Below are 12,579 nucleotides of genomic sequence, written 5' to 3'. Positions count from 1 at the left end.
AGCAGCAGATCTGCGAAAATAAGGGTGACAGCTTTGGATGTGACTAGAGATGAAATACTCTTGCATACTTAATCGGTCTATTCCAGTTGTATAGGAATATGATTATAATATGATTGGTTGCCTGACAGAAACATCCAGTTTAAAGCAAAACATCTCAAATGTGAACATTTCTATTCTACTGAGTGAACCTTGCTGTCACTTAAGTCTCTGGGAACTTGTGAGGGACCGTTTTTACAATTTTCTGACATTTAAAAGAGGAAACTTGTTTTTTTTTTTAAAGAAAGAATTAAAGATATACAGGAGACCCATAATGAAATTAAATCATTAGTTGCAGCCACAGATACATGTCTTTTTGTTATTTTTAGTGTTTTGATGCCCTTTTTTCAGAGACGATGGCAAGCATCAAGAGGTATTATGTTCTCAAAATTCAAACAATTGTACCGTGCTATCTTCAATAAATATCCTTATTGAAGATAGCAAGAAGAGAGAAAAAAATACCTTTTTTATCACACCAACTGTATTATATCTCAAAGAGAGCAGAAACCGGAAAGCATTATAAGGGAATCAATCTAAACTCAATCATTTGTAGTCAGAACCCACAGGTAGCAAAATTAAATCAAATTCAATGAGAAAAATTGTATAATGTAAGATGTTAGATCGCACCAAAAGTGATGCTTCAAAGAGAGTTTCCAAAGGGTAGTCATGATCCATTCGGTTTAAGGGAACTTACCTTTTCCACCTATTATTTAAATGTAAAGTCCATTTGCTTTTGGTCCTTTCGTACTTCTTTAAGTTCTAGAAGCCACTCCCAGAAGCAACAGCAGTAAGTCTATTGCTTCAAACATTAGATGATACCATTATATTAGAATGTAGCTAGACAAGTATTACCTAGATTGCATTGAGTCTAACTAACTGTGTCATAGAGTCCCAGTGACCCTGATAAGGATTTGTGGATTAGAGATAACTGAGAAGAGGGGGGCCATTGTCACTCATACACCTTACTTGTCTACTCTGGTGGGAGATGAGATATTATAAAGTGAAGTTTGGAAAACCTCGAGTTATACTGTTGGCGAGAAATCATAACACTGAAAACCATTTGGTGTTACTGTATCTTTTCTTCTGTGACAGGCTATCATTTTCCTAACCAGCAGAGCATTGAGTCTGCTTGCATGCACGTACGTACACACACACACTCGTACACACACACACACACACACACACACACACACACACACACACACTGACATTGCCTGCACAGTCAGCACCTTGGGTCACATCCAGCACTGATCCTATTAAATCGAGGCGGGTATTACAGATCTCAGATCAGTCAGTTCATCTTCCAGTTTACTATCATGTGGTTCAGTGGCACTCCCTGTTGGTGGATGTGGTGTTTGCATTTTTATGACAAAACAATTCACAGAATGACCTGAGGAGTATCTCTGGCTGGCAGCACGATGCATTTTATTTTGTGTTGACTCAATTTGGAAGAAATATACATTTTATTTGTGTTTATGGTTAGCAGATGGCAAAATAGTGGACTACTGTATACATTAGGTACAGAGTCCTTCATTTGATAATATAGGCCTACGCGTTTTTCAATGTCACAGTAGGAAAAAGCGCAGAAGTAAAGAAAAAAAAAGAAAGATTGAAGGCTTACATTTTTTAATTTATATTTTTATGGTAGAACAATATATTGATCTTATGTGTACAATGACAAGCTCATTTCAGCTGCAATGAACCATTTAAAATAAGGACTTAAAGAGACACAATAAACATTTTATTTGTCTGAATCTGAAATCTGAATTGAGAACACACTTGTTTACTTGTTTTGCTTAAGATAAAAATATTTTTGGTTCAGTCTCACAGCTTTCAATCAAACATCACTGTTGCCAGCGAATTTCCCAAACTGAGAACAACAGATGAGCACTTGTGGGCCAGTGATAAGAGGAAAATAACTACAGTGCAGCGGGATCTGCCGCCACTCCAGTTGTGTCAATCTCGGCAGGGACGTCGGCTGCGGCAGGGGCGGCCACATCCACGGCAGCGACCTCAGGGGCTGCCGGGGCAACGTCAACAGGAACAACATCAACAGCAGGAGACACATCCGCAGCTGCAGCATCAACTGGTGCGGCGTCTACGGGGACATCAACCACAGCGGGCTCAGCAGCGGCTGCAGGGTCCGCTGCCGGCTCTGCTTCAACCACAGCTGGTTCTGGTTCCGCTGCTGCCTCCACCTCCTCCACTTCTTCCTCCTCCTCATCAGAGTTTAGAGGGGCACCGGGGGCTGCAGCTTTCGAGGCAGGACCGCCATCCTGTGTCAAAGAGATTGAAAAAAGAAAATTACTTGCATGTGGATATACATTGTAGGAAAAAAATGTTCATTTTACTTTTGGAAAGAGTAATACACAGCCTGATAGCAGATGTTTTTATGTGTGTTTTGATAATGTGTGAGAAAGTGTCTTAAATTACACACATTATTCTAGGCTTGTGTGTTGCCAGTGTAGCTACAAACTGGTGCCATGGAGTTTGTAGGACATGGACATTCACCAGGAAATTAGGCCGGTTTCATGAAATAAAATTGCTTTATATATAAATATATAAAGTTTGCTTTATGTGAAATGTGTAGCAGCCAATGTTTTATCCATTCAACTCACTACAGGTCAGAATATCTTCATCTCTGCTGTTTCAATTTGTCTCTAACTTGTCTTCCAATTGAAGTACGATACTTCCCTAACTTAGCATACATATTATCTCTTTGGAGTGCCCCTTTAAAATCAAAAAGAATATGTGAATGTGATAAGTTCCCCTTTTTAAAGGACACATTGTGCAAACAACGTGAATACAAGCACAGGTGTATATCCGCTTCGGTTTCAGGCTCCTGTACATGGCAGGACCATTATCTCAGTAACCTTTTTTTTACTACGATAATAAAATTCAACACACAAATTGTAATGTTGTGCTTTCTTTGCCACTGGAGTGAGGCTTCCCCCCTGAATTCGTTTTGAATTCAGCTTTTTTATTGGAGGGAGAACTGAACTCCAAACTGAAAGTTCAGAAGAAGGGCACAAGTTTCCTTTTATGAATATGTCAGTGCTACATTGTTGTTTATGAACTGTTTAATTGATGTCTACAGGTATCCTCCAAGCGTGTGTTCTCAACTCAGGGCAAATCGAATGGGGATATTCAAAATATCTCTGTTACACTCTTCTCACCTCTGACTCCTCCTCTGATGCTTCCTCTTCCACAGCAACAGGAGCTGGAGGGGGAACATCAGCCGGCTGGGCTGGTGCAGCATCCACCTGCATAGAAACAAACAAACTTATTTAGTTTTAACAGCATGTTGAATTTGTAAAAGCTTTTAAGGTTCCAGTGCTGCTGTATGTGCACTTACCACTGCTGCAGCAGCTGGATCGGCCTGAGCAAAAAAGAATATTTGTGAATAAGTAAAACAAAAACTGCGGTGATTAGGCCAGCCTTTAGTTTATGTTAAAAGTTTTTATTTGAAGCTTGAACTAAAGTCATGTCATCTAACAATATATTAACTTACAGGAGTATCAGCAGCAGGAAGGAAGGGGTTCCCAACTATTCCCTGAAAAAATACATATTAATGATTATAATTAAGGATTGGTGCCAATCTTTAGTTTAAACTACAATTTCCCCTCGCTACCTGCTGCTGGTACAGCCTGTGCAACTCCATCCACCTCAGGGCCTCATTAGCATGTGCCGCGACCTGGTGAAAAAATACTAGACATCTTCAGACATGCGCTGCAATTAAGCCCCTCTCCTTGTCACACATCCATCATACTATGTATTTGATGAAATGACAAAAAAAACATGCTAAAGCAGATGGACACAAAAATTAAGCCAATTATCCCTTCTCCATGTACAATCTCATAGAAAGCAAAGGTCTTACTCTTACCTCAGTCTCTTTGACCTGCAAACCAAGCAAGACAAATGAGGTTTCAACAGTGGCTCTATCCTTTCAATTTTGATTACATTTTTTAAATAGATCAGTAGTAGTTTAAAAACTTACTGGAGCAGCCAAGGTAGTGGCCACGAGGCACATCATGAACACCAATATCTTCATCATGGTTGCTCCTAGAGATAAACATTTAGCATTAAAGAAAGATGTTTTTCTTAATTTCCTTTACTGAATAAGATCAAGCTTCTTTTTTTTATTAAATCGTAGAGAAGATAAGTGGAAACAATTCTGTAATATCAGCAGGACTATCTCCCTGAAACAGTGTGAAATTGTTTCCATATGAAAAATCCCTCTCACCTTTTTTTTTCTTGGTGCCGAGCGGAAATGAAGACGTTTTCACCTCAGGGATAGAACGTAATCTAGTTCATCTCTAACATGGATTCCATTTATATGCTGAAACATCCTGTGACAGCCAATCACATCCAGTGAAACACACACAGATATGTGTTTGAAGAAAATCTCCTTACAGGGGGAAAAATAGAAGGCATGTAGGGTGAAGGCCCCTCTTATATACTTAATTATATGCTATGCAAGTTTGCTTAGTACACATTACCTTCTCTTTATAGCCCTAAAAGTAAACTTAAGACGAAGAAGAAAAACAGACAGCATGAATCTGGAAGGATAATGACTGAAAGACACTATTCAGTTTGACTTGAACTTTTCATGGGTAAAAATAAAGGAATTAAGGAAGAGTCAACATTGTAATGCAAGTAGTATTTAGTCTTCAAATGAAACAACATCCAGTCGCCTATACTACAATGTATTTCCACTACTACAGACACACCCATGCATACCACATTGGTTGAAAGTACATTTATAGTTCAAGTTGTGTTTTTAGGGTACTTTCCCTTTATGAGTATTTTCATTTTGAAGCTTTTTCTACTTTTACTCCATTTCCTTTCTGAGGGAACTACTGTACTTTGTAAAAATAAAAATCATGGTTTGACATGGTTTAAGATTAAATGCTGGTTTACTTTTGGCAGATATTTTCCCTTGTGACTTGTATACTCGGCTGTTTCAGATACTAAGCCGATTTGACCTCCAACTTCTTTATTTAACTGTTTCATGACAGATTTCAAATGATCCATAATGTAATTGAACAGAAAAGAGACGAGAAAGAGCCAAACAACGAATATTGACTTGAGTAGCAGATTATTGTTTTTCTCCTTTCTCGCCCCATTAATCATCTCACAAGCCTACAGTTTAATCTTTTGACCCGTGGAAAGGGAACCACTAGACTGTATAGTAAATCAATTAGATTAAACTAACTCAACCTCAAAATGCTTCAACAATAAAATACTGCTTACATTTTATTGCATCACTATTAATGATCTAATAATGCCACATATAATATTAGGCCAGGGCTTCTCAAATGGTGGGGCGCCGTGAGTTGTCAGGGGGGGGGGTGCGGGTGGCCTTGATTTCCAACTTTGTGTTAGCGAGCGCGATAAGTCCTTGTGTATGGTCATAACCGCGCGAAAGGCCGCGATTTGCAGTAAATATATGTCCACATGTGTCTCCAAGTGTCTCTGTAGGCTATATTTAAAAAGAAATCAAGCAAGTAGACTAATAATAACATTAATGAATTATAGGTTATCGCATCACAGAAGGCATATTGGCCTATAATAATAAAAAAACACCACCTTAACTATGTTTACAGTTTAAAAATGTTTTGAATGAAATGCAAACCTCGGTTAATCATTTGCTCTTGTTTCTCTGTCCTGAGATTCACACAGACTGAGCAGTCTTGTTTAAATGTTACAAATTGAGCTAATAAACTGAACTTACATTTTTTTTAAGTTGCTGCAGAAGTTATCTCAGCTAATTGTATAATCTAACATCTAATTTGATAATAAGGTGATTGTATGCAGTTTGCTCGTGCCAGAAACGCATACAGTGGTTTTGTACAGATACATAAATAAATATTAGCAGGTTCTCAACAGTATTTCAATTTAGAGGGGGCGCGAAAACATTTCTGTCCCCTAGGGGGGGCATGACAGAAAATAATTGAGAACCACTGTATTAGGCTATATCACTTACGAGGCCCGGATATAGAGTTAATACTTCTACTTTGGATACATGAAGTTAATTTAGCTGATCTTCTTTACTTTTACATTAGTGAGATCGTATATTTCTAATGTTGTCCCTTTATTGCATCAAAAGCTGAATCTAGTTTTATTTCTAAGTATGAGTTTAGCCGCTCTGAGCCGCTCCTATTTTCAGTACTCCTCCATTGGGGTACCGTCTGAAAGGGTGCCAAAAAGGTGGAGCTACACACTGCTTATGACACACATCATTGTGATTTGTATAGAAATGTTGGGTGTTTTTATTTATAAAGCCCTGACCGGGAAGCTCCCCCATTATTTGACTACCATGATGCAAATTTCAGATGGGCCTCATCAGACCCGCTCCACTGACATGCTCATGTTATATGTTCCTTACGCCAGGTCTGAGCTTGGTAAAACAGTTTTTAGCTTAAGTGCCCCCGACTCCTGGAACAATTTACAACTTAAAATTAAAATGAATGCATTAATATCTTAAGTTTAGACATATTATTTTTAATCTGCCCCACATACACTGTAACTGTTTTGGCTAAGCAATGTTCTTCTTCCCCATTTTCGGAATGTTTTAATTGAAAAAAAAAAAGAGACACGGTTGGCTTGACCGCAGTCGCCAGACGGCACACGGCATCCAGCCTAAATCCCGCCTACCTTAAGGATAGGGTCAGTGGTGGAAACACTTGCCAGATCCAGCGTAAGCGAGCTGTCCCGCTCTGAGGCACACTGACCCGAGCCGCTCTGGTTGATGGAAATGAGGCATAACTTCAAACAGTGTTCCAGGGATCCAATTTTACTTCGAGCAAAGTTTGTTCATTTCTCTGACACACCCAAAGTTACATAGGGTCACCTTTAAATTGAAAATAGAAGAAGCACAGCACAGTTTGTGAACTAAAATATATGAATATTTTTATTTTCATGTTTCTAATACACACGTTTTCCAGACACCTACTTAAACACTGGCATCAACAGTGTGTCCACATTGCCGAGGGGTGGTTATTATTCTGTGGTGTCTGTTTAAGCTGGTGTGGTTGAACATCACACCAATTTCGAACATTGTAGGTTTCTTGTGTTTATTTTTCTGTGGTTTCTAATCAGATAATGAAGGACTTACTCATCTGCAAAACTGAGTTCTAGACATTCCTGCCTCTAACCTGCTGAGCTAATGTGTTTCCCTATAATACCACATTATGACATTTGCACAGAAATGAAGATTGACTGAAGATTCATATAAATCCATAGGAAGCCAGCAGTAGAAGTGAATGAAACAAATAAAACAGTAGTGTCTGCCACAGTGTCTTACTCACTTCAACTGTGAATTATTAGTTTTACTATTCATTCGTCAAACGGCCTGGGGGCACTGCTTATCATCTCACTGTCAGATCAAGTGATTCTTTATTACAGACTCGCTCACTGTGTGTTTGTGTATTTAAGCATGGCTTCATTCCTTCACAGAAGAACTCCACAGTGTTGTAGAGGCCATCGTACTGTAGTCGTCACATGTCAAATTAAGGCTATTCATTCTGCTGTCAACATCTCCTCTGTCGTGGCTGATAGAAGTTGTGATCAAAAGTTCGAGGAAAGAGAGTTTTTTCGGGGGGAAGAGACAGTAATAGCGTGAGAGGATGGCGCCAGTATTTTTTTTAAGTGTCTTTGAAGATTAAGGTGTTAAGTCATGTTGTGACTGGATTTTGTCCCCAGGGGTAGCGATGAGCAGAAACATCTTTCCCTTACCCTTTCACTATGGGAAAATGTGTGCCCTGTGTAATAGTAAGATACATAAATTGTAACTTCAACTTTTAACTTATGTTATAGGTGCAGTGATCAGTTTTATTTCACTGAACAGAGATGTGTGTGGACTTGACACTCAGACTTCCAAAACTCATTCATAAGAATGAACCTGTTGCCCTCTCCACCACTTCAAGTCATTTTTGATTTAGGAAGCTACCTTTCTTCCCTTGCCCTTGAAGGTGTCAACTTGGGCAATTGATCAAATAATCAGCTGGTACATCGCTACTGAAAATTATCATTCATACTTTGCAGCCCCATGAATATGTGTTTTTTTTTATAATAGGTCATATTCTGAAACTCTGAACAAAAACTGAAAAACAATAGTTGCTTGAAAACTTAGACTTTAATTTTTAGGAAACATTGAATTCAAGGAACTTATGCAGCATATGTGTTACATACTAGGGACTTTTAAAGTGCTCAATAAAGACAATAATTGTGCAATACATATTGACAATCTATGAAGACTAAAAAGCATAGCAGGAAATTCTTCAGAATTTTTTCTATTCAATGCAGATGACTTTCTCATAAATTAGTTTACTACAGCAACATTGTTCTTGGCAAAAAAGATAATTATTATTATTATATTAATTATCATCATATCATTTTGTTTTAAATTTAGTTAACACATCTATAAGTTGCAAAAACAATCCAAATTACAGGAGCAAAAAGACTTGTGTTTCCTTGTCATTCACTTCTCTTCACATTTTTGCGGGAATCTGAAATAAGAAAAGATATTCAAAACAATTATTTTTCATTTCACACACACTCTCCCTGTAGATCACAGCTGCATTTCAAAATGTGAATGAATATGTACAGCTTTTATCAAACTTCTATACATTCAAAGTAATACATAGACTGGTAAGTACCTGGCTTGTCTGAATGGGCTGATCCTGCTGCATAGGTTGCAAGGGATCCTGGGATGGAAGAGTATTGGCATCAAATGGGGAAATCTGAAAGATGAAACGTAGTACACCATGAGAGAGAAGTCAGGAGAAACACTCTGAATCAATCAAATAAATGTACTCATGACACACAAAGATGATAGAAACACAAACATATATATGTATATATTTCTCACATTTTGGGGTTGCTGGGGAATATTTTGAGGGGGAAATTCAAATGGGAGCATCTGTGAGGAGACAAATGCAAGTGGTGAGTGAAGATGAAAGTAAACAGAAAAAGGCATAATTCAGAATAAATAATGTCTCACATTTGGCATCTGGTGGACGTTTGTCATGGGAGGGAAGTTTGTCATTATCTGGAACAAAAAGCAAATACTCAAATGTAGTACTGTACCATATATATGTATGATATTCAATTGATTTCATATTTACATAATGCATTATAAGATAGCTCAAAGTTGAAAAAGTTTACCATTTGCTTGGAAAAGTCATAGGGGTAGTACTGAAAAAAAATAAAAAATAAAAGCACATAAACATCATCACATTACATCTTGATCCAGAACATTGTACGGTAACATGCTTTTATAGGCATTTATATTGTTCAGTCCCAATACTGTATGTTATCGGAAAAGGGAAAAAACAGCAACACTTACGACTTCCACACTCTGTCTGCCCGGTGGCTGAGGAATGGAGTATTTGATGAGACCATGAGTAGGAAAGGACTGCAGAAAGAGAGAGAAGATTCATCAGTTAGGTGATGTTTTAAACACTTTTTGTTAAGAGAAGATGCCTCTGTAAAATGTGCATGTGCTAACCTGTGCAGGGTTTGTCCCACCTGCACCACCAGCAAATCTGTGCGGATAAATCTGGAAAGGAAGAGAAGGAAAACATAAGTGTAATGCAAGCATATCACATAATCGCAGCAAGAACAATATTTCATATACAAAAAATGGCAGTGAAATGAAAGAGTCTGACATACCAGTTCCACGCTGTAAGCGCCCGCTACTCCAGGTTGTGGTGGAGACAGACCAGCTGCGAAGGAATTTTTCACCTGAATGTAAAGTCGACAGAATTGTCAGAAAGTGAATTCCGCATTGCAATATTATTGCTGTGCTACAAATATGTATCTCATGGAGCTTTTTCATCGTAGTGTACTAACTGTATATCATTCGTTTTTGCAAAGTAAATTCAACAAACTTTTTCGGGGTTGTATTTGGTCAGGTTGTTACAGGTTGCTGTAAATACAAGTTTCCTTGAGGGAGAACAAAGAACTGAACTGAACTGAACTGAACAATCATTGAACAGCACACAGAATTCATTTTTACCTGTGGGGGCAGAGCCTGTTGTCTGGAACTTCCATAGTGAGGCAGGTAATGAAAGAAGGACTTAAAATAAAGACAAAGACAGAACAGCATACACAGTTACATCCAAGAAACAACAGAACTTTGCCTGGAGTGAGAAAATAGTCATTATACCAACATTTGTCCATCTTTTTTTTAAACTCACAGGTGCAGCGGAGGCTGTGCTAGCCAGACAGAGGCAGAGAATGGCAAATTTCATTTTTGCAGATGATCCAAGTCCTACAGACACAATCATACATCATTACATTAACAAAAAAATCCAGTCAGAGTCATACTGGGTGGCAGTGGCCTCATTAGAAGAGAATGCATGAAATGTATGTTGAAGTTCTTCATAACTCACCTTCAGTGATATGGGGAGAATGATGAATGTTGATGTTGGAGATGATGCCAGTCGATGGTACCTTCCACGGGCTAACTAAGTCTTTTATAGGGTGCCAGTTCACCTGAGAGCCTATCACAGTCTATTGTAGTGATGAGTGGGTACAGCATAGGCGTCTAGCCCAAGCTTTACTAAATGACCAGTGGTCAAATCCACTTTCTGCATAATAGCAGACTGTTGGATTAGACTGTCTAGAGCAGTGCACACCTTCACTCCTCACTCTGCATTTATGACAGTTTAATTGTGTTGTGCATCTGCAGCAGTGTGTCATTAATATCTGGAACTGTATTATTCATTATTCATTAACTTGTTAAGTAATACAATTGTTATATGTTGTTTGTTTTTGTTGAACACTTAGGTCTTTGCAGAGACAAGTATGTCTAGGGAACTAAAGGGGGATTAAAGCCCTGAATGTGTACACAGAAAATAGAGTAAAACTTTCATCAGGTTTTAACTTAAATTATCGTATTGTGCTTTTATCTGCCTTTGTTTAAAATCTAAACTATTCAACTTGTAGATAATTAGTCAAGAATCTTAATTACAGAATAGCATTAGGAACTTATAATAATCTTTTTACATTAAACCTAATGTGATTGACTTTACTTTCCTTTACTGGTTTACTTCTGATGGCACTGGATTTTTAAAGTGAGTTGAGCATAAATGTATGGTTTTATAAATCCCAATATTCAATATGTGTAATTATTTGAAGAATAGAACGGGAGAGTAATGGAGGATTTATTATGAAGTATCATACTGTATATAGATCATTTGATTGAGTACATCAACGTTTCGTTCCCTTAAAATTGAAAAAAATAACAAAACTTTTCATTGCATAGCACCATTTTTTATTTCAAGACACAAGACTTTTTCACATTTTTTTAATAGAAAAGCATAACACTACTTATAGAACACAATTTTCCCCCAAAAGATACATAGCACCCTTAATTTTTATTTTGTTTTTATTTATTTTTCAAAAGCATGGCAATATATTGAGGTCATCTTTCACCGGGGAAGGCTGCTTGTGCATTGTCACCTAAAGTGGAAAGGGAAATGAACACATCTTAACCATGAAAGTTTTGTGATGGCAAAACTCTCATGTGTTCAAAGAACATCAGTCACCCTGAAATAAAAAACATGGTCATCAGATTCATCATAAATAACTTCTAAACTGAAGTCTTCATTTTGTAGTAGAACAATTCCCTCTTTGTGTGTATAAGTACCTGTCTTTTCAAAAACATGAGCATATCCTGCTGGCTGGGTTTTTTTTAGTCGTCCTCTTCCTCATCTTCACTATCTTCTCCCTTTTTACGTTTGGCAGCCTGAAATGACAGATATATCTTATGAGCCAATCAGGAGTGAGGATTCTCAACACCTCAGCAGAAATAGTTCTCTGACAAAACGCTCATTTATCAGAGTGAACCTGTTGCCCTCGCTGCAACTGCAATTCAGTCTGCTTTATGCAGCACTCATTTAAGGCTGTAAGTGTAAATAAACATCTTTAAATATCTATCAAAACATCCACTTGTCCGACAGGGAAGTCGGCCAAGTGGATGGTGAGAAGGACCATGACAACATTCAGGACTTTAATATTTCGTTCCCTAGATACACTTTGGTTGTGTCAGAGAAGGGAACATGTTCTAGAGTATATTCTCATTACTGAAAAAAAAATACTTTCCTCACAGGGAAATGTGATCCCTGGAACACTGTTTAAGTTAGAAAGCTTCCTGAAAAGATACTGTTTCACTTTGGTTGTTGTTTACAGCAGCAGGGCCTACAGTTTGGTTTACAAACATATTCTAGTCTTACGTTTGGTTCCATGTTCCTCAAAAATAATTTAGTCTTGAATGTAAGCAAATTCCCCTCCTCTGAAACTGCATAGTGCACCTTTAAACAAGCTCAAAATCGTTTCCATATAATGTATTCTTACTGGGGCCTTGGCAGGTACGGCAGGGGCCGCGGGAGCAGCTGGGGCGACTGGGGCTGCTGGCACAACGGGAGCAACAGGGGCAGGAGCTGGTGGTGCAGGGGGAGCAGGGGGAGCAGGGGGGGCTGGCACGCACAAACCGAAAGGGTAGTACTGGAGCACAAAAGCAAGATACCATTAGAT

General features: G+C 38.2%; 1 protein-coding gene across 1 annotated transcript; it reads right to left on the bottom strand.

The window, feature by feature from the left end:
• Window positions 1–8,528: 8,528 nt before the first annotated feature.
• Window positions 8,529–10,292, bottom strand: LOC307252299 (uncharacterized protein; the record flags this gene model as incomplete). Its single annotated transcript, XM_080029936.1, has 8 exons — window positions 8,529–8,546; window positions 8,697–8,780; window positions 9,205–9,234; window positions 9,386–9,454; window positions 9,548–9,598; window positions 9,712–9,783; window positions 10,058–10,117; window positions 10,239–10,292. The coding sequence occupies 8 exons, from the start codon at window positions 10,290–10,292 to the stop codon at window positions 8,529–8,531; spliced, it is 438 nt and encodes a 145-aa protein (XP_079886062.1).
• Between the last annotated feature and the right edge of the window lie 2,287 nt (window positions 10,293–12,579).

The sequence above is a fragment of the Ammodytes marinus genome, assembly GCF_949987685.1.
Source record: "Ammodytes marinus genome assembly, chromosome: 6".
In the NCBI taxonomy this organism is placed as follows: domain Eukaryota; kingdom Metazoa; phylum Chordata; class Actinopteri; order Uranoscopiformes; family Ammodytidae; genus Ammodytes; species Ammodytes marinus.
Note: the sequence above shows the minus strand (reverse complement) of the source record. Positions and strands in the feature narration are given on the sequence as shown.